The sequence below is a fragment of the Empidonax traillii genome, unplaced genomic scaffold, assembly GCF_003031625.1.
Source record: "Empidonax traillii isolate 1590-97213 ecotype Southwest subspecies unplaced genomic scaffold, ASM303162v1 scaffold957:size654520, whole genome shotgun sequence".
Taxonomy (NCBI): domain Eukaryota; kingdom Metazoa; phylum Chordata; class Aves; order Passeriformes; family Tyrannidae; genus Empidonax; species Empidonax traillii.
The window spans coordinates 514,580-538,287 of record NW_020956150.1 but is presented as its reverse complement, the minus strand read 5'-3'; the positions used below and the strand labels follow the sequence as shown (position 1 = coordinate 538,287).

Genomic DNA, 23,708 nt, shown 5'->3' with positions numbered 1-23,708 from the left:
CTCTACTTCATCCTTGGCCAGCCACCTCCAGGTCAGTTTGAAGTGTGGAAGAACACATACTTAAGGAATTCAAGTGAACAGCAAGTAGGTAAAAACTACTGAAAAGAAGAAATCTGTGTTTCTAGACATTAAACAGACTCAGAACAGGAGGTGAGCCCTGACAGAGAAGCCAGAGATTCAGGAATGGCCCCTTCTATCCCAAAGCACAGACAACATCAGGTATCAGCTGCTTCAAGGCATACCTGGTAGTCTTCTTCAATAATGAAGAGGTTGTTCAGGGACTCATTCACTGATTTGTTGTTGTGGTTTTGAACTGAGCGCAGGTAGGGCTTAACCAGGGGCAGCTGTTTAACCTGCAGGCAATCAGGGAGGCACATTTAATTCCACTTTTTGTGGATGTCTCAGCATCTTCCCTGGGAGGGAAGGGAAGCAGCCAAGCATTTTCAAGTGCTGCTACAGATAAATGCTTTCCCAGCTGCAGCCTTTACTTTGAGCTGGACAGCAGGAAAATTACCTTTGTGAAGAAGGTGACAGCACGAGTGTGGTCAAGCCGAGGGGACAACACCATCAGCAGGTCATTGAGCAAGAGAGGCTTAAATTCCAAATAGAACTGAACTGCCTTGTAATACAGCTCCACGTTGGCCACCTGCAGACGAGCAGAGATGCAGGTTCAGAGTACAAGTTTGATTGTGGGGAAACACAAATGAAAGACAGACGTGACTTGAGAGAATTCTGCAAAACTGAGCCACTCAAGATTCATTCCTGTCTCTAGAAATCTCTTTAGTTACTGTAAATTGTAGTTGCTTTGAAATTATGTGGCGATATCAAGAAGTTTGCATTTCAAACAGGCTACTAATGAAGCAAGAGAAATTAAGTGCACATAGCAAGAATTTACCTCCTTTCACTAGGAAAGCAATACCTTAGTGATGATATCTTTGAACTGGCCTTCTTTCCAAGCATCTGTTGGGTGATTCATCATTGTGATGATGGCATTATCATACTCTTCATACTTATCATACAAGAACACCAGTTCAGCCCAGAGATGGGCTTGTTCTGCAGCTCTCAGAACCTAAGAAAGGGCATAATTAGCAACATGTTAACAGGGATTTCCATCAGTGCTCAGCCTTTAGTGCCATTAATAACCTCGAGAGCTGCTACTGCAAAAGCCAGGGTACAGACAGATGTGTTTCAAGCTAAATTTCAGGCCTCAGGTACTCACCTTGGGAATGTTGACTCTGGACCAGAACAGCTCCAAGTGCTCCCTCATCTTCTGTGGCTTGAATTTGGAGTAGAGAATTGCTAGCTCTGTGAACATCCCCATGTGTGCTCGCTCGAGCCCAAGTGCTGCTTCCAACATAGTAATCAGCTCCTCAAAGTAGCCACGATCCTGCGAGGTACAGACACTTCCCATCAGGAACCATCCTGGCCCTACAGCTCCAGTCTTGGGCAGAGTTGCCATGACAGAATTGACTGTGTAACGGGAGCCAGTTAATTACCTGGTAGTAGTTGATCAGCTCCTCCAGCTCATCCGCGTGCACCACGATGTGGAGCCCACACATCTGAGCCAGGCGGAATTCTTTCCCGTCCACACAAGCGAAGCAGACCTGGAAGTGACCAGTGTGGTGTTACTGTTTATAATCCAGGCCTCCAAGTCCTTCCAGGGGACCTCTGGAAGCCCTTTCCATGCCAGCTCACCTCTTTCCACGTGCGGGTGCTGTTGGCCTTCCGGGCGCCGTCCACGGCCGCCTGGTACTCCCCGAGGTGCACCAGGGTGGAGGCCAAGCGGCCGAAGTTGGACACGTTGTTGTACAGCAGCTTGGCCGCCTCGTACATCTTCTCGTCGTAGCAGCGATCGCCCACCTGAGGGACAGCACGACAGGTCAGCCCCTGCGCGTTCTCAGTCACCGCCTTACGCGAGACGTGGAGCGTTCGAGCCGTTATCAAACGTCTCCAAAGTCCAAGATCCATCCAAAGAGACCCAAGTCCCAGCACCCCTGTGGTCAGCAAGGCTGGAGGAGCAGTGATTCAGCAAAACCACCCCACTCTCACTCACCTGCTGGATGTGTGCGTTGTTGGGGCCGTTGATGAACTCCTCCAGCTCTGCCAGCCGGTTGGTTTTAGCAAGAGCGAAGATCAATTCCGTTTCCACGTACGACTCCCGGGCCTTCTTCCGTGCCATCTGGAGGTACTTCACCAGCTCTTCCCAGTTCCCTAGGAAAAGCAGTTCGGAATTTTTACTTCCCACCCCTGAGGACACTTACACTTAAGTCACATTATCAGCTCAACCTAGTTGGACATGAGTATTTCTACAGCTATTCCCCAACAATCAAAACCAACCTTCACACTTCACATATGCACATTAGATTAATAAAGTCACCTTACAAGAGGCCTAACTAAAATCCTGGTCTTTAACTTCCTGCTCTGACAGAAGTCTCCAATTAGCTGAAGAAGGTAGTTAAAAGACCACAGATGATCTGCAAATGCAATACACTACCTTTTCCCACTCTCGTTTAGGGCAGTCTTTGCAGGACCAGATTCCTCTACTTGCATCAAGATACAAGCCTGGCAGAACTACAGCAGTTCGAGCAGACCAGGCAAAAGAGCCGAGCAACATCAACAGCAAAGCTGGAACCAAAACTTAATCATACCACTGGCGTTGGCAGCTTGAACAACCTCCATGTATGAGGAAGGATCATCTGCTTTGATGTAGGAGTCAATGGCTTCCTTTACCATCCCCTTCTGCAGCTGTGCCTTGGCCAGCTGGCTCCACACCGCGGGCTCGTTGCAGCGCTCCGCGAACTCGTAGGCGCGGTCCAGGTTCCCAATGTGCTCTATCAACACCTAAAAATGGGACAGCCGACATCAGCCACTCCACTACCACAAAGGCCAGCTTTACAAGACACCAAGTTGTGGTTTATGTTAGTTTTTTCAATGCATCCACAGCTTTTAAAATAGGCACTGACCACACACAGCCCACACAGCGTGGGTGATTTCAGGCTTGCAAAGTTTCACTTGCTACAGGGTTCAATAAATAACATTTGTCCTAATTCAAAAGACACTGAGCAGCTTTGGTCACTCTGCCAATTCACAAGTTACCAGCCAAGCCCTCGTGTGGGGATGCACAAGTCACAGGGAACTCCTACAGCCTGAGATTTCAAGATACCTGCACAGCTGATGTGTTGACATCGAACTTCCTGAAGATGGCAAAGGCCTCCTCGAAGAGCTCGTTGCTGATGGCTATGTTGGCTATATCTGGGGCGTCGTAGTTGTCCAGGCGGTTGATGTACTCCATGACACGGGTACGGTCAGCCTTAATGGCTGTCAGGATGAGGAGGTTCTGCAGGTTCCTGGAGGGAAAGAAAAGATTAGTATTTATCAAGAAGCCATCAAGAAATTTCCCCCTCCCCTCTGGAGAAGGCAGTAGTTCATTTGCTGTTCCACATTACAGCACCCGATAGAATTCCAAGCTTTCCCGTGACTTGGCTTTGATTTTCCTCACCTGTGCTCACTGAACACGGAGTTGTCAAGAACTATTTTCTCCAGCAGCTCGATGAGCTCATTGGGAAGGTCTGCAGTCATGAAAGCCTTCACAGTAACAGAGACTTCCTCGGGGTCCTGGGTCTCGGACAGCGCCGTCTGGACGACCTGCAGGCAGAGTCGGGCCATCAGCAAATCAGCCCAGTCAGGCCCTGCAGGTCAGGGTGGGGCAGCCAAGGCTCTGCTGGCCTGACAGTGGTACCTGGTCGATGAGGGGTCTCCTGTAAGGGTTGCTCTCCAGCAGCACGCTGGCCCACAGCTCGGGGTCTTTGCGACGGACTAAGTATCGGGAGAGACTCTTGAAGAGGGAGTTCTCGTTGCACACCTGGGGAAAGGCACGGTCTGCTCAGAGGGAAAGTCACAACTACTCAGCCTGCAGTGGATAATTGTACTGCAGCACTAAATAAACCTGCCTGAGAGGCTGACTGGAACCTCAGCCTCCCCCATTTCTCATTAAGCCGCAGAGGGACATTAACCAACTACCTCCTATTCCATCAGAAGCGTGCAGTTCCCACCTTCCTATTCTCAGGAAATAAATGCTTTTGTGCTAAACCTGACCATCTATCCCATGCCACTCATGCCAGCCCTTTCCCCCCTGAGCCAGCTGCCTTGGCATACATACATTAATGAGCTCCAGATCGCACTGTCCACGCTCATAAGCCACACAGGCCAGGTGAGGGTCCCTCTTCTCGCAGTACTTGCCAACAACACGACTGTCGTAGTAAGGGTTCTCACGCAGGAACCTCTCGGGGTTGTTGTTGCTATCAATGTATATTTTGGCCAGCGCATTGTGAGTTGCAGGCTCCTCACAACCCTCGTGGATTCTGGCTTCCAGCCAGGGCAGAAGCAGCTTCAGCCTAGAAGGAAGTGATTTTCGCATTAGAGAGGTTGAGTGAATTAAGTGTCCACAGTTTCCCTGCTATAAATAGGACAGAGTCAGGAACTAAACCAGAGTTACGGTGCTCCATTTTAACCTCAATTTTGGTTCTGTAATATAATGGTGTAACTTTCTGATCCTGTGAAGAGGATCACATGCCAAACACTCATCTCATCCCTCAAAGGTGAGACGCCCACATCAGCCAAGGAGTAAAGCTGGTTGCTCACCCAGCAGCAGTTCTGACTGTGTCAGTACCAGCTTTAGCTGTCTGATGAGCACATGCACTGATGGATGAGCAGTTTGACACAGCCAGATTGGCAATGTTAAAAGACTCATAGAAATTTAATACCTGTTTCTTTTCTCAACCTCTGCAACAAGCTCATCAGTCGAAAATTGACCTCTCACTACAAGGATGAGGTTCTTGATCACATCTTCAGAGCAATCCACATCAAGCAGTCCCCCAATCACAACTGGCAGGCGGCTTGGATTCACCTAAACAGGATCATTGGAAGAGGTCAGTATGTGGTCCTGCAGCACAGCCAATACTCATCCCTGGAGCTACACGTGAAGGCTGCTTGCTAAGACTGACCCCATCTTCCTGCCTTTATTCCCAGCTTCCTGAGGTTGTGGACAAGGTTGGAAGTCAGTTCTTCAGTCAACAGGTGATCACAGCCCAGCTCAGTGGCTCCCTAATGCTCAGTTCCCAAAGGAATACCTCCTGGGCAATCCACTTTGTCCCTGAAGGAGAACTTCCCCTCACCCCTGCAAAATGCTGGGAGTTAAAATCACCCCAAGAAGCCCAGAGTTATTCTCCCAAGTCTTTCTCCTTCAAGAGGCACATCAGTGGGGGTTACTGCTCAACCTGGCTGGAGAATGAGATCTGATTCACGTCAGGGCTGATTTACTGGAGGCCTCTAACAGGTACTCCAGCACCAGTCTCAAGCATGAAGCTGTTTGCAGAAAACTTATGTACAACTGCAGGCATTGAGTTGAACACTGGGAACACTGATCAGTTTGCCCCATTGAAGCCATGCTGGAACTCACCTTCTGTACATAAATCTCAATGTATTTTTGGAGGTTGTTTCTGTACAAATACAGCACCAGGTCGTGGACAAAGTCGAAGCGGTCGCACACGATGATGAGAGGCAGCTGGTCAGTGAGTTTGGCTTCCTAGAAAGAGAACAGCTTCAGGAATTGGGTTTTGCTCTTGGGCTTAAGCAGACAAATACAGTCACTTAAAACTGTTAAAGCAGCTGAATTTGGAAAGCTGAAACTCAACAGTCAACCAAATGATGACAGCTTGCTGTTCAACTAATTATTTGCAATATGGAGCAAAGTAGGAGCACTCGACTCCCACTGCAGGGCGTGGAGAGCGAGAGAAGCTTTCTGGAGTTGAACCCTGCATGGCAGAGTCTACAGGGTTTTTACAGCACAATACAACTATTACAAGCCTAAGCTAGAGAGAGTATTTTGAGTTGCCACTGGTGTTTGGTGTGCAGGATTAGCACTCTGGGATTTCAAAACAAATTTCACCAAGACTGGATTAAGTTGCGATTCGTCACGTAAAACTTATCCACAGAATTGACTTCGAGTGCCATGTGCCTTGTGGTACCTCCTGACCATGGATTTAGAGGACTGCAGCAGTGCTACTGAAATTGCCTCTCAGATCAGTTATCTAAAAGCATTCCAACTTTCAGCATGAGGTTACGATGGGTACAGTACAGAAGCTCAGTCTTATGTGGCAGACAGTATTCCCGATGCGTATTTCGGATCACTTATTCCAACATGCACATCCCAGAATATAATCCTACATAGAAATTACACTTAAGGACTTTACACAGGGAGGCCTGTACTGGGAGATTTACCTGGTACATGTCCTGCACATTCCAGACATGGAACAGCACAAAAAACAATAACTTTCATCAGGAATTTGACAGCTTGATAACATATCTTAGGTGGCTTGATCAAATGACATACCTTACACCTCGGTGACACCAGGTCAGTTTTAGAGAATTCTCTTGGGAAGAGTTTTGCCATCTTCAGATATGATCAGCAAAATCTAAGACTATGCTATGTAACCAACAAACATGAAGGCAGGAAATGTTCCCAGATAAAGTTTTCCCCTCCCACACGGTTCCTCAGGTATTCAGAGCTGTGTTGGATTTGTCAGTAAGCTCAGGACAAGGAGCACAGAATCTGAACTCTGAGCACACCACCTCTTCCTACTCTCCAGCAATGTTTCAGCTCTGAACCCCAGCAGCAACATCAGTCAGCAGCTCTTTATGGAGCCCACAGCTCCTACAAAGCATTTATGGAATGAATGGACAGCAGGCACTTGTTGTTTCTGCAGTGGCTCAACTGAAGTTGATTACACTGGAAATAGTCAAGTTATCAACTCGTTTGGCATTATGGTTGTTCTCAACCTTCCAGGTAAATGGTTTGCTACTTTACACTACACAGCTGTAACAAGTTCTAGGTGAGCTGGTGCAATTACTACATTTTTAAGAGTTCAAGCCAGATTAACCTCCCTAAGAACAGTGAGAGACTCATCTGACAGATCCTCCATTGCTTAGATAATATTCCAGGCTCACTCTTTATTAGGAGGCACTGTCACCATGGTAGATACCTCTGGTGTAAGAGGACAGTTGGATCCTTAAGTGCAAAGGTCAAGCTCATCTACTTTCGACACCATGTTTTATCAGAACCCCCAAACAGGCCAAGACAGTGCAGTGACACCCAAACATTACCTTGAGGAAGTTTTTAACACGTTCTGGATCATAGCAGTTACTTTCCCTGCAGATTCTTTCCACTTCTTTAATCTGTCCTGTCTTGCAGGCAGCTTGAATATACTTGAAGTGCACATCTGGATCCTGGCTGAAGTTTACAATAGAGCCCAGGAAATAAAACAAACCTGGAGAGAAACAATCAACACGTTATTCTGCTGGTCTTGTTGAGAAGTACAAAAGCCCAAATCCCAAAGGCTACACAAAGTCAAGATGACCATTCTGGACAAGGGAGAAAGGCCAGCAGCTCCTTCAGTTTACAATTTACACACATTTTTCTACAGCTCCAAACTTTTCGTAGCGTTTCAGAAAAACAAAATATGCAGAAAGATATGTTGGTGCCCCTCCTCAAGGGAGAAACATTAAGGTTTGGGCCAGGTTTCAAGACAGTTTTGAGGCCTAACTACTCAAAGTTTCAGTATGGCTTTCTGGATTTCAGCAGACAGACATGGAGGAGAAGGGGAGAACCAGCTCCTCTTGCAGAAGTACCTTCAAAACTTACCTTCAAAGCTCTTGAAGGACTCAAAGAGCTCAATGAGTGACTGTGTTGACAACTGCTCATGGTATTTTGAAGCCACCTGGACACAGATCTGCAGGTTCTGACGGATGTTGGCGGACAGCATCGCACGCAGACACTCCAGGGAGTCTTCAACCGACAGGGACCCGAAATAATTCACCAACCACTGCCAAGACACAGAAGCCGTTTTAGACCCAAGCAGAGCACTCCACGCTCCCCAAACCACTCCCAATGGCCTGGTTTTTTTTTTTGCAGATGCAGGATGTTTGGTGCCCTACCTCGGGGTTGAGGAGGTGAGTGTGAACGACGGCGCGCTTGATGTCGTAGAGGTCGGTGAAGTGCTCGAGGGCTCTCTGCAGCAATCCGGCCTTCTCGCACAGCTGAGCTATGTGAGCCCGGTCGTAGTGAGTAAACATTTGGTTTCCCAGGATGGCATCTGCAACCTAGAAGGGATATTGGAAACTTCCCTCAGTCCCTGAGCGCTGGAACCAGCTCCAGCCAAGCCTGAGCAGGGGGCTCTGAGCACACACCTGAGGGGCGTGCATGAGGTTCATCTCAAGTAAACGCGTTTGCAGGGGGCCTTCGGAGGGGCGATTATTCTTCAGGGCGTCCAGCAGGAAGGCTGTGCATTGCTGGATTAGATTATATTCCATAAAGACATCCACAATCTGCAAAAAAAAAAGAAAAAAAAAAAAAAAGGAGGAAATTCAGGCTTTTGATTAAAAACTGGAAGTATGTTTAAAAAAAGTACCGTCAAGTGCAGCTGCCAAAGCTAAACCATTTATTCTGATGCTGCACTAAGGTGTCATTCAGTGTTCTAAAACCAGGCATGAAACAGCCTTGTCCCCACTAAGGCAAATCCAAACCTGTAGTTCAAAATCTCTCTCTGGTAAAAGGAGCCACACTCCAACCAATTTAATGCCTTGAACGTTAACAGTTCAGTGCAATGAAGTTATTTACCTGTGTTATATCTGCAAGAGGCTCTTCATCTTGAACAAGCATTTGTGCAAACTGCTGTCCTTGATCAGGGCTGATTCTCATTACATTCCTCAGCAAAAATATCCAGTCTGGAGTATATCCAACCTGGAGAGAGAACGAAAAGGAAGAGCTCAGCAAGAGCACACACCTTGTTAAACACAGAGCTCAGTAAAAGCTACAGTTAGATTACAACCCAGTCAGGATTTCCTCCTTTGGAAAAGGCTACACAGAGAAGTTTGACAAGATGCACGTCTGAACTCCAGGAATAATTATTCATAACAATCTTGAGGGCAAAGCAGGTACTACACAGGCTCTCAGATTCCCCCCCAGTTACCCTTAGCTGCTTTGGAACATACACTGATTATTCTTAAATGAAGGACTGATACGGCAACTTAATTTCTTCTCACCTTCTTAGCATACAAAACAATCTTCTGGACTTGTCCTGTTTCAGCAAAACACTGGATGACCTTGTTTGGAACGTTGGCTCTCAGATAGACACTCAGTGCTAGCGTAGGATCTACGGATTTCACGAGGTCTCCCAGCTCCTCCGAGCACTCCAGCTGTTTGAAGACATAAAACACAGTCAGCCCACCCTGCCATACCGTGCTGAAATCCACCACCACCTTCTTCCTCATTTCTTTTCCTTTTGGACTTGTTTTTTTTTTTTTTTTTAAATAAGCCTGACAGCCTCAGCCAACTGTTTGAGCAGGGATTGTTCCTCTTACTGTTTCCACAGGAGTCAAAGGCATTTTTAGAACTCAAAAGAATGGATGACACATATCAGCATGTTTCTTGGGCTAATTACAGAAATGCAAGCACAGCTCCAAGCATATGCAAGGCAGTATCCAAAGGAGTGGCTTGGCAAGAGCAGCAGCAGCAGCTCAGAGGTTTTCCACGCTGGCTGCACCCTGCTGGGATTGGAAGTGGAACGAGTGAAGCTCCTGGTGTTTGATCGATTCCCCTGCAGGAGTGTGAGTCACAGCCATGGGCACAGTGAACACCTATTGCTCAGCTGCGTCATCACACCAGGCCCTGAGGAGCTCCCAGCTGATTTTTCCTGGGGAGGTGAGGAAGCTGTCAGGCATTTATGTCCCCCCCCCCACTCAGGGCTCTAAAGGTATCGACCCCAAACTCACCTTATCTTCCTTTAACCATTTCTCCAGGAGCTGCTTGCGGCCCTGCTGCAGCACCGGCCTGCACAGCTCCAGGGACTCGTACTTGTTGAGCTGCCCCTGGTCCAGCAGGATGCCAAAGTACTGGAGCAGAGGGGAGGTCTGTCCTGGCTGAGCTGGGACGCTCTGGAAGCGGCGGATGGTGTCTGGAGTACGCAGGATTCCCTGCCAGACAGAGACAGGCGCTTTCATTTCCTTTGCTGCTGTTGTGGCTTGGCAAGAGTTCCTCCAGAAAGCTGGAGTTCGTGTCACTGTAGCTGTCACCAGCACTTCTATGTTCTGCCAGCCCAGAATGTCAGGAGCAATACGGCTGAACATCAGCTCAGACACTGTCTGAGATGTTCTGACAGAAAATGTGCTATAGTAGCCCATTAGATTTGTTTCAGTAGGACTGCAAATTTAAGCTCAGAATTAAGACATCCTTCTCCTTACAAGCAAAGTTCCTCTCATCTAAATTTAGTCCCTTTTTATCTTGTTTCCAGGTGCAGCCTCAGCCTGAAGTTGTCTTCTCACAGACACTTTTTTAATCACTGGACAAGTAAAGTTAAGTACCAGAAACATTACGCCTCATAGTCACACCTTCATCATTTATTCCTCCCCTCCTTTGTGGGCTTCACACAGGCTTTAAGATCACCCAGCACAGAATCACCACTCACACCCAGCACAACGTTAGGGCAGGAGCAGTAACGAGACCCTGCTCTTGCCACTCAGGCAACTCAGCTCTCCTGCAGCAAGAAGCATCAGCCAGAGGAGTTGAGTGCTGCTCTGAACACCAGCCCCATTACCTTTGGAGCATTGGCTGCCACTTTTGCTGCCTCAGAGTAGTTCCCTTGTGCAAAGAGTGCGTTGAATTTCCTGGCAAAGAGCTCCTCGGCCCCCGCCAGGTTGTTGCGCACGGCCATCCGCAGCGCCAGGTCGGGGTTCTGCAGCACGTTGGTGATGTAGGGGATGATGTTCTCCTCCTCCACACACACTGACAGCACCTGGGCGACATCAGGGGAAACCTCCAGTTAGCCCAAACATGAGGACTGAGCCAAGGCTTTAACTTCTGAAAGGAAAGTTAAGGCACACGGGGCAAGTTTTTAATCTCTTGATAATTGCTGAGTCTTGCTGTTTTATTTAAGTACCAGAGCTCAGGTTAGGAAGAGCCAATATCACCCACTGTCTGCATCAAAGCAGATAACTGTTAACTGAGGTATCTGCAGAGGTCAGAAACACAGGGATAAAAGGGATCTTTCAGGACCAGTACTCAGTGTCTTAACTAAGCAATTCTAGAGGATACAGCAGAGCATGTGGAGATACAGCAGCAAAGTTATTTTGGGGCTCCCAACACCGTCAGAGCTCACATGTTCTGAACAAAGTTCATTTTTGGGAATTTTCAGACATAGATATGAACTCTTCAGTGCATCATTAAGGGCCAGTGGGATCAGCTAAATAAATTTCCAGGCCACGCTTCCTTACTTGTCCCTTTCTGTTGACTCCAATAATCCCGGCTGTTGCCTCGTGCTGTGCAGTAACAAATATGGTCTCTCCGCTGATTCTGTTCATGTAGATGCAGGTGCCGGTTTCCAGGTCGTACAGGTGGATGTAGCCGTATTTTGTTATGAGGAACACCACGTCATGCTTGTCACTGATCTGCAACACAGAAATAGATGGATCAAATGTGGCACTGGAGAAATGAGCGAGTGCTTCTGAGGCTCAGCAGACAGCTGGGCCATTTCAGGACAACCAGAAGTGCTTGGTGTATTTTTACTCCAGTAGTCACAGCAGAAAGATGTTTGAAGAGCTTGACAAGCAGTTAAATATCCATGGATATTTTTTTTCCCCAAATAAGAACGTGCTGCCTTTGAATGGTGCTTGTCTGCATCTTTATCAGCACTGAAGCAGGAGCAGCAGCCACACCAGCAGACTGACCCCCTGGCTGCCAGTGCCCTGCCACTGTCCCACCCCCCAGGAGCAGCTCTGTTCTCGTGCTGCTGTTCCCCCCTGGCATACCTGCATGGCAACAGGAAAGTCACTCTGTGCTTCAGGAGGGAAGAAGACATCCACAGCTTTCTTTGGGAAGGGCTGATTCCCAGTAGGTGGTGTGCCAACTTCAATGATGTGCAGCTGTGCAAGAGGCAAGATCAGTCTGTTGGTTCTTGTATCTCATTTACTGAACAATACCTCCAACAATGAAGCTGCAGCAATTCTCTCACTGCTGAGCCTTAATCCAGGCTTATGCAAAGACCAGCTAAGTCAGAATTCCTAAATATTTTCACCGGCTAAAGGCGTGGCACGTGGAATTCCTGTACCATAGGTGAGGGAAACAGTTCAATATGATCCTTAGGTAGCCCTAGTTACTTGGAAACTTCAGGCTTCAGTTAAGTCACTTTATATGCACTCTTTCAAGTTGGTTAACACTCTACAGTGATGGTTCTGAAGATGTTTCTCTGAACCTAAGCTCTTGTTTCAGCTGTCAATGTAACTCACACAATTCCAGTGTTGCCATCAGACCACTAATTTAGCCTTGTAATACTAGTGCTTTATTTTTTTTTTTTTCATGCAATATATTGGAAATAAGTTAAGTCTGATACTGGGGATCAGCATCAAAGAAAGATTACAACAGCTTTTCCCTCCAGCTTAGCCTGGGAAGCTGGAGTCACATGGTTCAAGCAGCTCATGAGGCTGGTCATGACATGCCACTTAACTTCCTGACTCCAAACAGGCTCCTGCACCAAATGTCATTTACATTATAAATAAATATATATATACACTATCCAGACCCACATAGTCTTTCACTTTTTTTCTTAAATGCAACTTTTTGCATTAAACCCCTTGTTTCCCTGGAAGCAGATCACGAGTCTCTAAAGGTACTTAAAGCCAAGCCTTACCTTACCCCCAGCTTGGCCTCTTACTGCAAAACAGAAGAGAGTGGATTCTTCAGCATTTCCTTCCATCTTGAACTGTGCAAAGCTGGCTGCATGTCCCTCGATGGGCTGGGACACTTTTCTATCCACAGAATACAGCTGCATTGCTCCCACCACACGGTTTTGCTGGACAAGGCAGATCAAGAGTCAGGAACAACAGGTACTACAGTAATTTCATTGAAGTTAATGCTGGTAAATATGTTATCCCCAGCTGAAGTCTCATGCCATGTTTCCTCTTACAAAGGCATCACTTTAGACCCTTAACCTTGTGCAATGTTTACATCACTAAATCAATCAGGTTAGAAAAGACTTTTAAGTCCAACTTTTGCCCCAATGCCACCTCATCACCCCAACCACGGCACTGATGCCACATCCAGCCTCTCCTTAAACACCTCCAGGGCCAGTGACTCCACCAGCTCCCTGGGCAGCCCATTCCCACGCCCCATCACTCCCTCTGTGAAGAACTTCTTCCTAATGTCCAACCTAAACCCTCCCCTGACACAGTTTAAGACCGTTGACACTGTTACATGTCCAGTTACATTAGTGCAAGATTTTCAGTTACGCTCATTTGAAGATCGAGCATTTCTACGTCAGAAAGCAAACACTGAAAACACAGGAAATTGCTGCTCCTGCAGGAGAGGCAACAGGAGGAGCTCTGGGGGTGCCCTGGCCTCCTGGGGGTGAGGTACCTGTGCGGAGATGCCCGTGAGCAGCAGCCACTTCTGCTTGGCGTCGGTGCGGTAGTTGATGATCTGGCAGCCGGCCAGGCTGGAGTGGCGGTCGAACATCTTCACGGGCTGGGACTCCCCCTCCATGCTCCAGTGGTAAACGGCATTGTCCGTCACCAGGGCCACGGTGTTCAGGGAGATCCACTTCCAGAAGGTGACATCGTCCGTCATGGTGTGAGCCTTCATCTTGCTCTTCATCTCGATGTTGAAGATCTGCAGCGTTTTCCCAGCTACAAAACACAGCGCGGTCAGCGGGAGGGACGGCAGAGCAGGAGAGCTGCGCTGGGACACGAAACCCTTGGGGTTCCCTTCAACAAAAAAGCTGTTCTACTCTGGCAGATCTGCAGGGACCAGCTGGTACATCAAACCAGAGCACACTCCCAGGGCTCATTTCACCAGTGTGCCACTACTGAGCGGTCAAACAGATGCGGAGAACAGGGTGGCAGGGGACAAAAGCTTCAGCCACACAAACAGGTTGTACGAGACTTCACGTCCACCCAAACCAGGGTTACAATCATGCTGAGGCTCTTGGAAGTTGTGGGGAGGGCTATGCCAGTGTCATTAAAAACTCTTATGTCCACATCTGTTTAAAGTACTAAAAAGGCACAACACGGAACAGTCCATTTGGCAAAGGGCTTTTTAACCTTCATTAACCAAAACCTTCGGGTTGCACTAATGGGATACACAGCTACTGACTGCAAACCAACATGTGCAAGGAAAGGGATCTAGTGACCAACACAAGCTCTAGAAGGCAAGAGGGAAAGTTCTCCAAATTACACAGAATGGTGCATATAAACATCCTGAACAGCCACCTGCAGTCACTGCTACCGGCTTTTACAACACGGTGGCAGAAGAAATGATTTCTTCCTGTTGAGAAGATAAGAAGGTTCTGACCGGTTCTACGAGTTTTAGGAGAGAGCTATTCAAGCACATTGCTTGTGTAGCCTGAGAGGAATATAAAAGATCACATGAAACAAGATGCTGCGGTGAGTGACAAAGTCACTGTGCCACGAGGGCCAGGGCCTGCACTCACCAAGGACTGGTTTAGTCCAAAGCCACCGGGAGTTCTGCAATTCCTGTAAGATGCTGAGTCAGGAGCTTCTCCAGAACTTGGAGAAATGTGGCTCCTACAGAGTTACTCAGGCAACAGGCAGCAGTTTGGTTCCACATCTAGTGCAGCTGGAGCTTCAGATCGAGGAAGGGACGTTCTGGTAACACAGATCCCACGCACTGGGCAAGGGGCATTACCAGGAAAAATCTAGATTTGAGTCAAAAGGGTCAGTCCTGTTTATAAAAAGCTCAATATCAAGAGCCCAATGGTTTAAGTACACTTTGGGTTCTTGAGTGGATTTTAGGAATCTTAAGGACTCTCTTGTTTGGAAGGGCATGAAAAACCTCTGGATTTTAAACATCACTGTTCAGCCATGTGCACCATACATCTGAGCCGTTTTATTCTGCTTTTTCTTGTCATAAGACACAACAGGAACTAGCACAGTCAATTGAAATAACTCACCATCTGCACACACAAGAAAGCATTAAAGTTGTGACAAAACAGTAGCACAGTATTAAGGTCAAAGTTAGTAACATTGGATACACACAAATCTTTCCATTAGCAATACATGCATTTTTAGAATGACTGTATTTAAGGCTTTTGGGGCCTCTTAGGGAAAGAGATGGAAACTTCTGGAGACTCCAGAGGAAATGCTTGCTCTCGGTATCATCAGAGATACCAAGCTGGCTGGCCTTGTACTTCATTCACCACACAAGTCTTCCCTGCATAGTTTTACCCTTCTTATCACTGACTGATATAATAAATATGCACAGACTGGATCACTGGCCTTCAGGAATATTTCCCCCCCTTCCCAGCCTTAGTTTTCCTTCCTGTAAGGACAGGTGCAGTTGACAGACCTTACACACTTCCATCAGGTCTCACTTCCCTCTAATGTGATTCCTTAAAGCCCACACTTTCCTTCCAGCTCTTCCTGCTCAGGAGCTGGAAGCTTTTGGACTGAAGGAAAAACCCTCATCCCAAGGAGCAGCAAATGGCAGGAAGTCTCAGCTGCAGCTTAAAGTCCAGCTGCCTCCAGCAGAGCAGAAAGTGCATTCACCTTAAGCTCCCATTAAGCTGTGAAGTGCTAAGGGATCCTCCCACATAAACCACCTGAGAGACCTCAGTCACTCCCAGCCCAGTCCTACAGGAAGCTCTGCAGCCACTTCCATCAGCTCTTCCTCAGGATCTCCTACCTTTGAGGGCGATGACTTTGCTGGCAGGGTTCATGATGGCACTGTCAGCCGAAATGGGTCTCCGGATGGGGTTGCTGGGGTCGTTCATGTCAATGATCACCACCTGGGCCTGCTCTCCCACTTTCTCTCGGATGCAGATGAACTTGTCAGACTCCATTGTCAGAGTGCTGAACCCGATGTTTGCTGGGTTGATGCCCAGATTTTGGAGCTGGAAGAGAATAAACAAGGTATAACATCAAATGATTCCCTCGGCACAGCCGCGAACGGCTTTTGTGAAAGTCGCAGGGGACATTTGGTTTCACACATTTTTTTGGTGATAATACAACCACACTACCCCAAAAATGGCATCAACTGCTTGGGTACTCTGACTTCAAGGTCCACTTCCAACTTACCATTGAGAAGTCAGCTTGTGAGCCCCTCACAGCACAGAATCACAGAGTGTGCTGAGCTGGAAGGGACCCACAAGGACCATCCCCAGGAGTCACAGCAGGAGCTGAAGGTACCCTGAACAATCCTGCTCCTGGGAGCTGTGCTGGAGTTGCACTGCAGTCCTCACTCTCACCACCTTTCCTCCCTGAACTCATTCCCCTGAGCTCTCACTGTTTCAAGCTTAACATCACACGTGAGGTGTCTGAGCTTCATCTCTGGCCCTGCAGAGCTATAAAAAGCTCCCTGTCTAGCAGCGAGCTCGGCTGTCTCACAGCAGGAGGCAGAGCCAACACACAGGGGATGGACACACCGGAATCGGGAATGGCTCAGGCACAGCCCTACTCAAGGTATCAATAAACCACCTCCTTCTCTGCTGAGCCCTACATTTTGGAGTGGACACCCCGAAATTATGGTTCTTGCAACAGAACAGTTTAGTTAATGGCACTCCACGGTGCTTGCACCAGGATGGCAGCAGTGAAACAAAGGTCAGTGCACCTGTAACAGTGGAAGTGCAGAATGGGCAGTTCAGCTCACACTGTCACCGACACAACCAGCTTGTTGTGGATACACCTTACAAACTGCAGCTCAGTTCTCTGCTGTTAGAGGAGTTATCACTGTTTTTCTTTCTGGGAGACCTTCAAGCCCAAGGTCTCCTGAGAAGGGCCCTTCCAAGCCATTTTAGGGTGATTGTGGTGGTTTGGAGCACCCAGCCCTTATCAGCTGAGCTCTGAGAAGGCCATGCCCCAGCTCTGCTCTGCCTGTTTGCAGCTCCTGATAATGAGGCTGTTTTACTCCACTTCCCCTTTGTTCAGGCTTTCCAAGTGCACACGAGGAACAAGTCACATCCAAGCTGTGGCACAGCAAGAACAAGCTGCACAAAGTCACTTCCACGGGAGATCTGTGTTACCCAGGGGATTCCTGACAATAAAGCCAGCAGACTTCGATGTTTGATCAGCCTTTCCAAGAGAAAACTGCCTGAATGCTACAGCTACTTAAAAATTAATAAATAAATAAATAAATAAATAAATAAATAAATAAAAATCAAACCCTACATCCCTGACAGGTCCAGAACTCTGTTATTCAGATTTAAGCAAGTGTTTGAGGCTCAGCATCCCAGAACCTGACCACACATTCTCCAGCAACATGGACCACTCAGAAGATTTTAGATGCAAGTTGAAATCTCCCTTTCCCACTCTGAGTAGTGTTCTCTAGACCTGGGACTGCACCTGAATCAGACAGGAATATATGGAATCCAGGCAGGGATATAGGGAATCCAGGCACAGCCCTGCAGGAAGAGAAGGTCTGAAGATGTGGCAGTTTGATCTGCTAGAGCTGGAGTGACTGACTGGGACGTGGCATTTCCTTTTGCTGGGGCTGCAAGTTTCACAAGCGCAAAATCATTTACCAAGCACTAAATTTCCTCGTTGATTTGGTAGAGGGGGGTGGTTTCAGTGCCAGGCAGTAACTCAGAGAACTACACTCAAATACTGTGGACAGAACAAATCTGAGCAGCAGGTCCAAGCAGATGGCAGGACCTCTTAGGGGAGCTCCAGACAAACCCACCAAATCAAAGTCACTCGGATATTGCAGGCCAGATTTACCTTAATCACAATCAAAGTGCCATCTGCTGGGTGTCACATCTGAGGACTAAGCCCAGGGAGTGGGGGGAGATTTTAAAAGTGGTGCTTCTTAAACTTCTCACTATTATCCAAGTGAGGTGTCTCCTGAAGAAAGCCTGGAGAAATTTTCTAATGGATGCACAAGTCTCCAAGCACACACAAGCTCCACCTGCCAACATTTCATCTTTCATCTTAACAGACCCCAGTGTAGGAACCACGTCAGGAAGTGAATTCTAACGGTGACAATCCCTGCCTTTGATTGCACAAGGGTGTCACCAGCCAGCAGTGGTGAGGCCAACACCAAGGATGCACAGAACTCCTGAGCAGAGATCATTCCCTGGAATTCAGGTTGTTTTCTTCCCCAGACTGGCTAAAGTTCAGGAGAGCCAGGCAGGCATGTTTGGAAAGCTGAGCAGAGCAAACAGAGGTGAAGATTACTGTGAGGAAACACGACAGCAAATATTCCTTTGGAGGCTTTGATTGTGAAAACTGCAGTGCTATTCCATGTGCAAACTCCTGAGCTGCACTACAATTAAAGGAGTACAGGAGGTTGAGGCAGGTTTCCTACCAATTTACTACAAACTGAAAGAAACCCCAAACATTTAATATTGCACTCACTGCATTTCACAAACAAGTTTAAAAGACTGAAAAAAAAAAAAGGAATTTAAGACAGCCCTACATTTTACTACAAAAGCCCACTTCCTTGCCTTTCAAGCAGATATGAAAGCAGAACTTGCTCACTGTGCTTGGGCAAGTGATTTCCAGTGGGAGCATTTTTGCACCCACATCTGTCAGGAAGATGAGTGCCACCAGTGCCCTGGTGGGAAGATGAGTGCCACCAGTGCCCTGGTGGGAGTGGAGTGTTCTGGGAAGCAGAGGGAACCAGGACACAGCTTGTCAGGGACAGCAGCAGCTCCTGAGTGCAGCAGACATCGCCCTGAAGGACTCATCTCACCCAAGATCAGATACTTCACTCCACTGCAGGCTCTGCTGAACCATGAAATTCTGGGATGGCATTTCTGTGAACAGCACTGAGATGTGAATCATCCTAACGCAGCGAGTGCTCGTCTGATTGCCAGGATTATTTTTTTCACTGGAAGATAATTCAAGCCCGTTCTCGGTAACTCACCCAGGGAAGTTGTCACATACATGTGACATCAAACTGAGTGGTAAAAGTGCTGACAAGAGCCTCTTTGTTGACCCCTTCCTGTGACAGCCCCTTTCCTGTGACAGTGCTTAGCTGTCACACAATTTCTCCTTGCCTGGGAGGAAGGACACAGAACTGCTGAGCACACACTTCACCTCCACTCTGGCTCCCAGCAGGACACAACCACTGCTCCTGTGGCCACAAGCTCAGCCCCTGCCCAGAGACCCCTCATCCCCACACAGCCAGAAATCCTGGAGTGCACAGTGCCAGCTAACAGGAGAATTCCCAGTCCTTTGGGAAGCAGGAGCTCCTGGGTGTGCAGTGAGTCACATCAGCTCTGCCACAGGCCACGTTTCACTGGCTTTGATTGAACAAGGCAGACACCAGGCTATGTTTCAGCTGCTCTTTTAATTCCACACAGGAAAATTAGAAAAGCAAACTGAAGTCACACCAAAACCCCCCACTCTGTGCTGCTCTGTCAGTGCAGTTGTGTGAGAGAGCCACAGCCAGCCCCTGGCTCCAAACACATCCCCCTTCCAGGGCAAGGTAAGAGTCACAGCGTGGGACAGCCTGGGAAGTCATGTTTGCAACAGATAAGGGACCTCTCCACCCTTCAAGAGCTCTTGATTCCTATATCCTTCCTATTTTGTGCCTCCCCTTGAGCAGGCCCAGGCAGCCACCCCCTCTCCCACCACAGGGCCGTGTTGTGTGACTGTCTGAGCCCCAAACCTTGCTGGGGCTGCAGCTGCTGCCACTGCAGCTCAGAACCTCTGGCTCCCACCCCTGGTCTGTGCTTGGGGTCCCGGTGACAGCACAGGGCACTGAGCAGCCACCAGGGCCTGCTGACAGGGCCATGCCCAGAACAGCTCATAAACTGCTTAACTAATTGCTCCTATCCAATTAGCTCACACACACACACTCACACACTCTCCTCAAGACATTTCCATTCCTTGTTACAGATTTTCCCTCTGTGGGAATACTCGGAACTCCCTGGCTTTAGGAATGCAGATCCACTCAGAAGCAGAGCAAGAATCCCACCCAAACAGCAGTAATGCTGTTACAGCAGAGATTTCGTGTTTTAGGCTGTATTAAACTGTCTCACTGTCAGCACAATACATGGAAATATTCTGCTGTTTGCCATTGTTAAAGGATTGAATTGATGTATTTTATTCCATGATGCCTGGGCTGTGCTGTTTTATTCTCTGGCACAGCTGGGACTCCGGAGCCACTCAAGTGCCACCACACCAGGACAGCACAGCTGCCACTCAGGTTTGCTCCCTCAATGAACAATAGGGACAAGAAGCCTTTTCCCAGTTTAAGCAAAGCAGTTCTGTGTTGGCATCCAGCACACAGCCTGAGCTGGTAGTCCTCTGTCCTGTCTCACAGAACAATTTAAACATTTCTTTTTAAATATTTAGGTTCAGAAGAGTATTTATTAATGCTTTAACTCAGTACAGCAGTACTGGGCCTGGTCCAAGCTCAGTTTTTATATATTTCAGTGTATTTTGTGTCTAAATGACCTGGCAATGCCAGTCCATCTAATCTGGGTCCTTCTCACTCATCAGGAACTTGGAATCTCAGAACAGCTCCACTGACCCACCACAACAACCAGCTGTGTTTTACTTCCATCCTCAAGCACTCACAGGCACACTTTAGGAATCCCAAAAACCTGCACAGGAGCAACCAGATTTACAATCCTCCCACACACTGAACTCTGCTCTCCCACCACAAGCACAGTGGGTTGTTTCCTCATAGCCACTTCAAGGAAAAAAAAAAAAAAAAAAGCAGCAGCACTGTAAAGTTTTATAACGTGAGCTTTGATAGCACAGGAACCAGGTTCCTCCTTGAAAACTCCCAAGGGGAGTTTCTCACAACAAGCTGCTTTAAGGCCAGGCAGGGATGTGCAGCAGACACCACACAGATAAAACCTGCATATTTGGGACAGCTGAGATTGCAGAGCCTGGGATGGGACTCCAACAAACAAAACCTGAAGCCTGAGAACACCTTTTGGTTTCAGACTCCCCAGAAAGCTCACTGTGCCCTGCTAAGCCAACTTCTTGCCCAAAGGAGATCTTTAGCTCCAGTGTGGGGTACAAAGCACCGTCCTGTGCCCCCCAAGGCATTCAGGGCTTCTGGAGCCTTTACTCCTCATTCCCAAATCACCAGCCAAGCTCAGATTCCAGCCTGCTGAACCTTTCTCATTGACATTCACCACCTGCCTTTTCTGAAAAAGGCTCCAGGTGGGTGCCTTGTCTTGCATTAAAGCATCAGCTCCAAACCTGCAAGCGTTGCCCAACACCTGCAAGACGAGTTTCCTAGACAAGGTGGGTCAGGCACAGTTCAAGAAATTGTCCTCCTGAGCCCATGAGGATTTCCTGGGAGCAGCCTGGAATACCCTGAAACAAACCCACTGCAGTATCAGCGGTTCCGCTCCCGAAATTCATATCAGAAGCTTCAGCGGAAAAACAGGAACTCCGAGAATTCAAATTCCTCTGAAAATTCTTCAATGAGACCAAATGAGGAAGTTCAGCAGGAGCAGCAAACTGGGCAAGAGCCACGTGCACCCAGGCTGGGAGTGCTGGACATCCCACCTGAGGAGAGAGCAGCTCAGTGTGCAGCTATCAAAGGTGCTGGTTCAACCAGTGAGGAGGTGCAGCGAGAGAAAATGCAAATTAAAGCACAACCAACCACAGAAATCAGACTTGGGGCAGAACAGTCCTGTTCCACAGCAGTGCTGGCCTGAACCCTCCCAGCACTCCTGGCAGGAGGCAGATGAGTTTCATTATGTAACAGGACTCATGTCATTAGAGACCTGGCAGTGGGTCACATGCAAGGTTGGGGGCTTAAATAATATATCAGAGGTGCATTTCCACAATGCTTGAGGAGGAGCTGGGCACACAGAGGGATGAGCTTCACCTGAGGACACAGAACCTTCTCAGCACCTGGGTCTGGGCTGTGCCACCCACCAGGACGAGACACAGCTCAGAGACAAAGCTCTGGGCAGCTCCTGGGATTCCCCTGTCAGTGCAGGCACTCCTACCCAGGAATTCTGGCCTGCTTTTCCACTCATACTGAAGGAAAATTCCTCAACACCCACCCAGACAGAAAGTAATCATGGCACCATTTTTTTAACCCCTATGGGCAGTGGTGACTTACACCACAAAATAAGTATTTTGCAAGGTGCCTAGGAACTGAAATTTGTCTATTTGAGTCAGGAAAAGAAGTCACTATAAATGATGGAAAGCCATCAATACATCAGTGCCCATTTACCCCAACACAAACTAAACACTGGGCAGAAGAGAAACCCTCTCAGCCAGGTGTTTCGATGCAGCTTTTATTACACAAAAAAAAAAAAAAAAAAACACCTCCCCAGCAGTGAAACCGAGCTCAATTAACCCCATGGCCCCAGCCAGGAGCGGCGGGGCCCGCAGCACTTCGCCCCACAGCCCTGCCAGAGGGGAAGTGCCCATTGCACAACCGGCCCCGCAGCTCCGGACCGCTCCCTGCGCCCCGGCTGCACCCACGGACACGGAGCGCGCTCCTGGGGAAGGCAGCCCTGCGTTCCAGCACACCTAGGACGCGTCACCGCCGCCTTCGCGGAGCCGTGTCGGGGAAAGCGCAAGGAAATCGGGTGGTGGTGAAGCGAGAGGCTGGGTGTGAGAGAGGGCACCTGGGCACCCGCACTGCCCCCGCTGCACTGCGGGAGCCGCGGCAGCTCCCGCGCTCACTGCGGCTCCCCTTGCGGGACGTGACACTACACCCAGACAGCACTGGCGGAACCACTCGCTACGCCCTCACAGCGGTGGGGGTTAGGATTATGAATACACCCAGAATGAAGCGAGGCAGCCCAGCCCTGCCCGGCTCTCCCCTCCCGTCCCTCGCGGAGCCGGGGCCGGGGCGGGATTTCCCCTCACGCCGCCAAACCACCCGCGCTCCCCGTCCCCTCCCGGCCTCGCCCAGCCCGCGGGGGGCACCGGCAAGGGCGGCAGGCCCGGCCCGGCCCCCTCAGGAAGGTGCCCTTCGGGCAGCGCTTCTCTCCCGGACACCAACACCCCGCGCCACCCCACAGCCCTCCCGGCGGCACCGCGGGCGGGCCCCGGCGCTTTCCCCCGGCACGGCGGGGACGGAACGGTGCGGCCGCGCCGGCGCCCACCTGGAGGTGCTCCTGGAAGCGGATGGGCAGGATCTGTGCCATGGCGGCGGCGGGGGCTCCGTGCCGGGCCGGGCTCGGCGCTGCGGGCGCTGCGGGGCCGCGATGGCGGAGCGGGGCCGTGCGGAAGGGCTGCCCCCGCCGGCGGAAGGATACCGCGGCGGAAGGATACGCGCACCTGCCGCCCTTCCGAGCCGCCTCAGCCGCGCCGGAGGGGCGCGGAAGGATATGCCGGCGCGCGCCGCCAGTGGAACGGACGGGGTGATGCGCCGCCGGAAGGGACTATTTGGGGACGCATCACTCAGCGCTCCCTCCCGGCCTTTTTTTTTTGCCACATCATGCGACCGAGGGGCCGGCGGCGTCACTTCCGCCTCGCGCGCGCCGCCCCGCGCCCGGTCACGTGGCCGCGCGGGGCGGCCGGGACAAGGTGACACCGGGGGGACACCGGGGGGGACACCGGGATAACCCCCCCGAGGTGTCCCTGTCACCAGGGGGGACACCTGGATAACCCTCTGGGCTGTCCCTGACACCGGGGGGGACACCGGGAGAACCCCCCTGACGCTGGGGGGACACCGGGAGAGCCCCCCGGGGTGTCCCTGTCCCGGGGGTATCCCTGGA

General features: G+C 49.5%; 1 protein-coding gene across 2 annotated transcripts in view; it reads right to left on the bottom strand.

Moving 5' to 3' along the window:
* Window positions 1-23,222, bottom strand: part of CLTC (clathrin heavy chain) — a 30,011-nt gene extending 6,789 nt beyond the window's left edge. For both annotated transcript variants that reach the window (XM_027903299.1, XM_027903300.1), the window contains exons 1-28: window positions 23,094-23,222; window positions 15,746-15,953; window positions 13,463-13,731; window positions 12,738-12,899; window positions 11,860-11,973; window positions 11,326-11,499; window positions 10,650-10,847; window positions 9,829-10,029; window positions 9,100-9,252; window positions 8,675-8,797; window positions 8,245-8,382; window positions 7,993-8,157; window positions 7,700-7,880; window positions 7,162-7,325; window positions 5,459-5,584; window positions 4,764-4,906; window positions 4,160-4,394; window positions 3,740-3,862; window positions 3,500-3,645; window positions 3,164-3,347; window positions 2,649-2,841; window positions 2,054-2,211; window positions 1,696-1,860; window positions 1,497-1,604; window positions 1,220-1,387; window positions 920-1,069; window positions 515-646; window positions 243-353 (exon numbers count right to left, since the gene is read on the bottom strand). In XM_027903299.1, coding sequence (XP_027759100.1) covers window positions 243-353; window positions 515-646; window positions 920-1,069; window positions 1,220-1,387; window positions 1,497-1,604; window positions 1,696-1,860; window positions 2,054-2,211; window positions 2,649-2,841; window positions 3,164-3,347; window positions 3,500-3,645; window positions 3,740-3,862; window positions 4,160-4,394; window positions 4,764-4,906; window positions 5,459-5,584; window positions 7,162-7,325; window positions 7,700-7,880; window positions 7,993-8,157; window positions 8,245-8,382; window positions 8,675-8,797; window positions 9,100-9,252; window positions 9,829-10,029; window positions 10,650-10,847; window positions 11,326-11,499; window positions 11,860-11,973; window positions 12,738-12,899; window positions 13,463-13,731; window positions 15,746-15,953; window positions 23,094-23,135 — 4,434 coding nt within the window. In that variant the 5' untranslated portion in view covers window positions 23,136-23,222. The remainder of the gene's footprint in view (window positions 1-242; window positions 354-514; window positions 647-919; window positions 1,070-1,219; window positions 1,388-1,496; window positions 1,605-1,695; window positions 1,861-2,053; window positions 2,212-2,648; window positions 2,842-3,163; window positions 3,348-3,499; window positions 3,646-3,739; window positions 3,863-4,159; window positions 4,395-4,763; window positions 4,907-5,458; window positions 5,585-7,161; window positions 7,326-7,699; window positions 7,881-7,992; window positions 8,158-8,244; window positions 8,383-8,674; window positions 8,798-9,099; window positions 9,253-9,828; window positions 10,030-10,649; window positions 10,848-11,325; window positions 11,500-11,859; window positions 11,974-12,737; window positions 12,900-13,462; window positions 13,732-15,745; window positions 15,954-23,093) is intronic.
* Window positions 23,223-23,708: the final 486 nt, after the last annotated feature.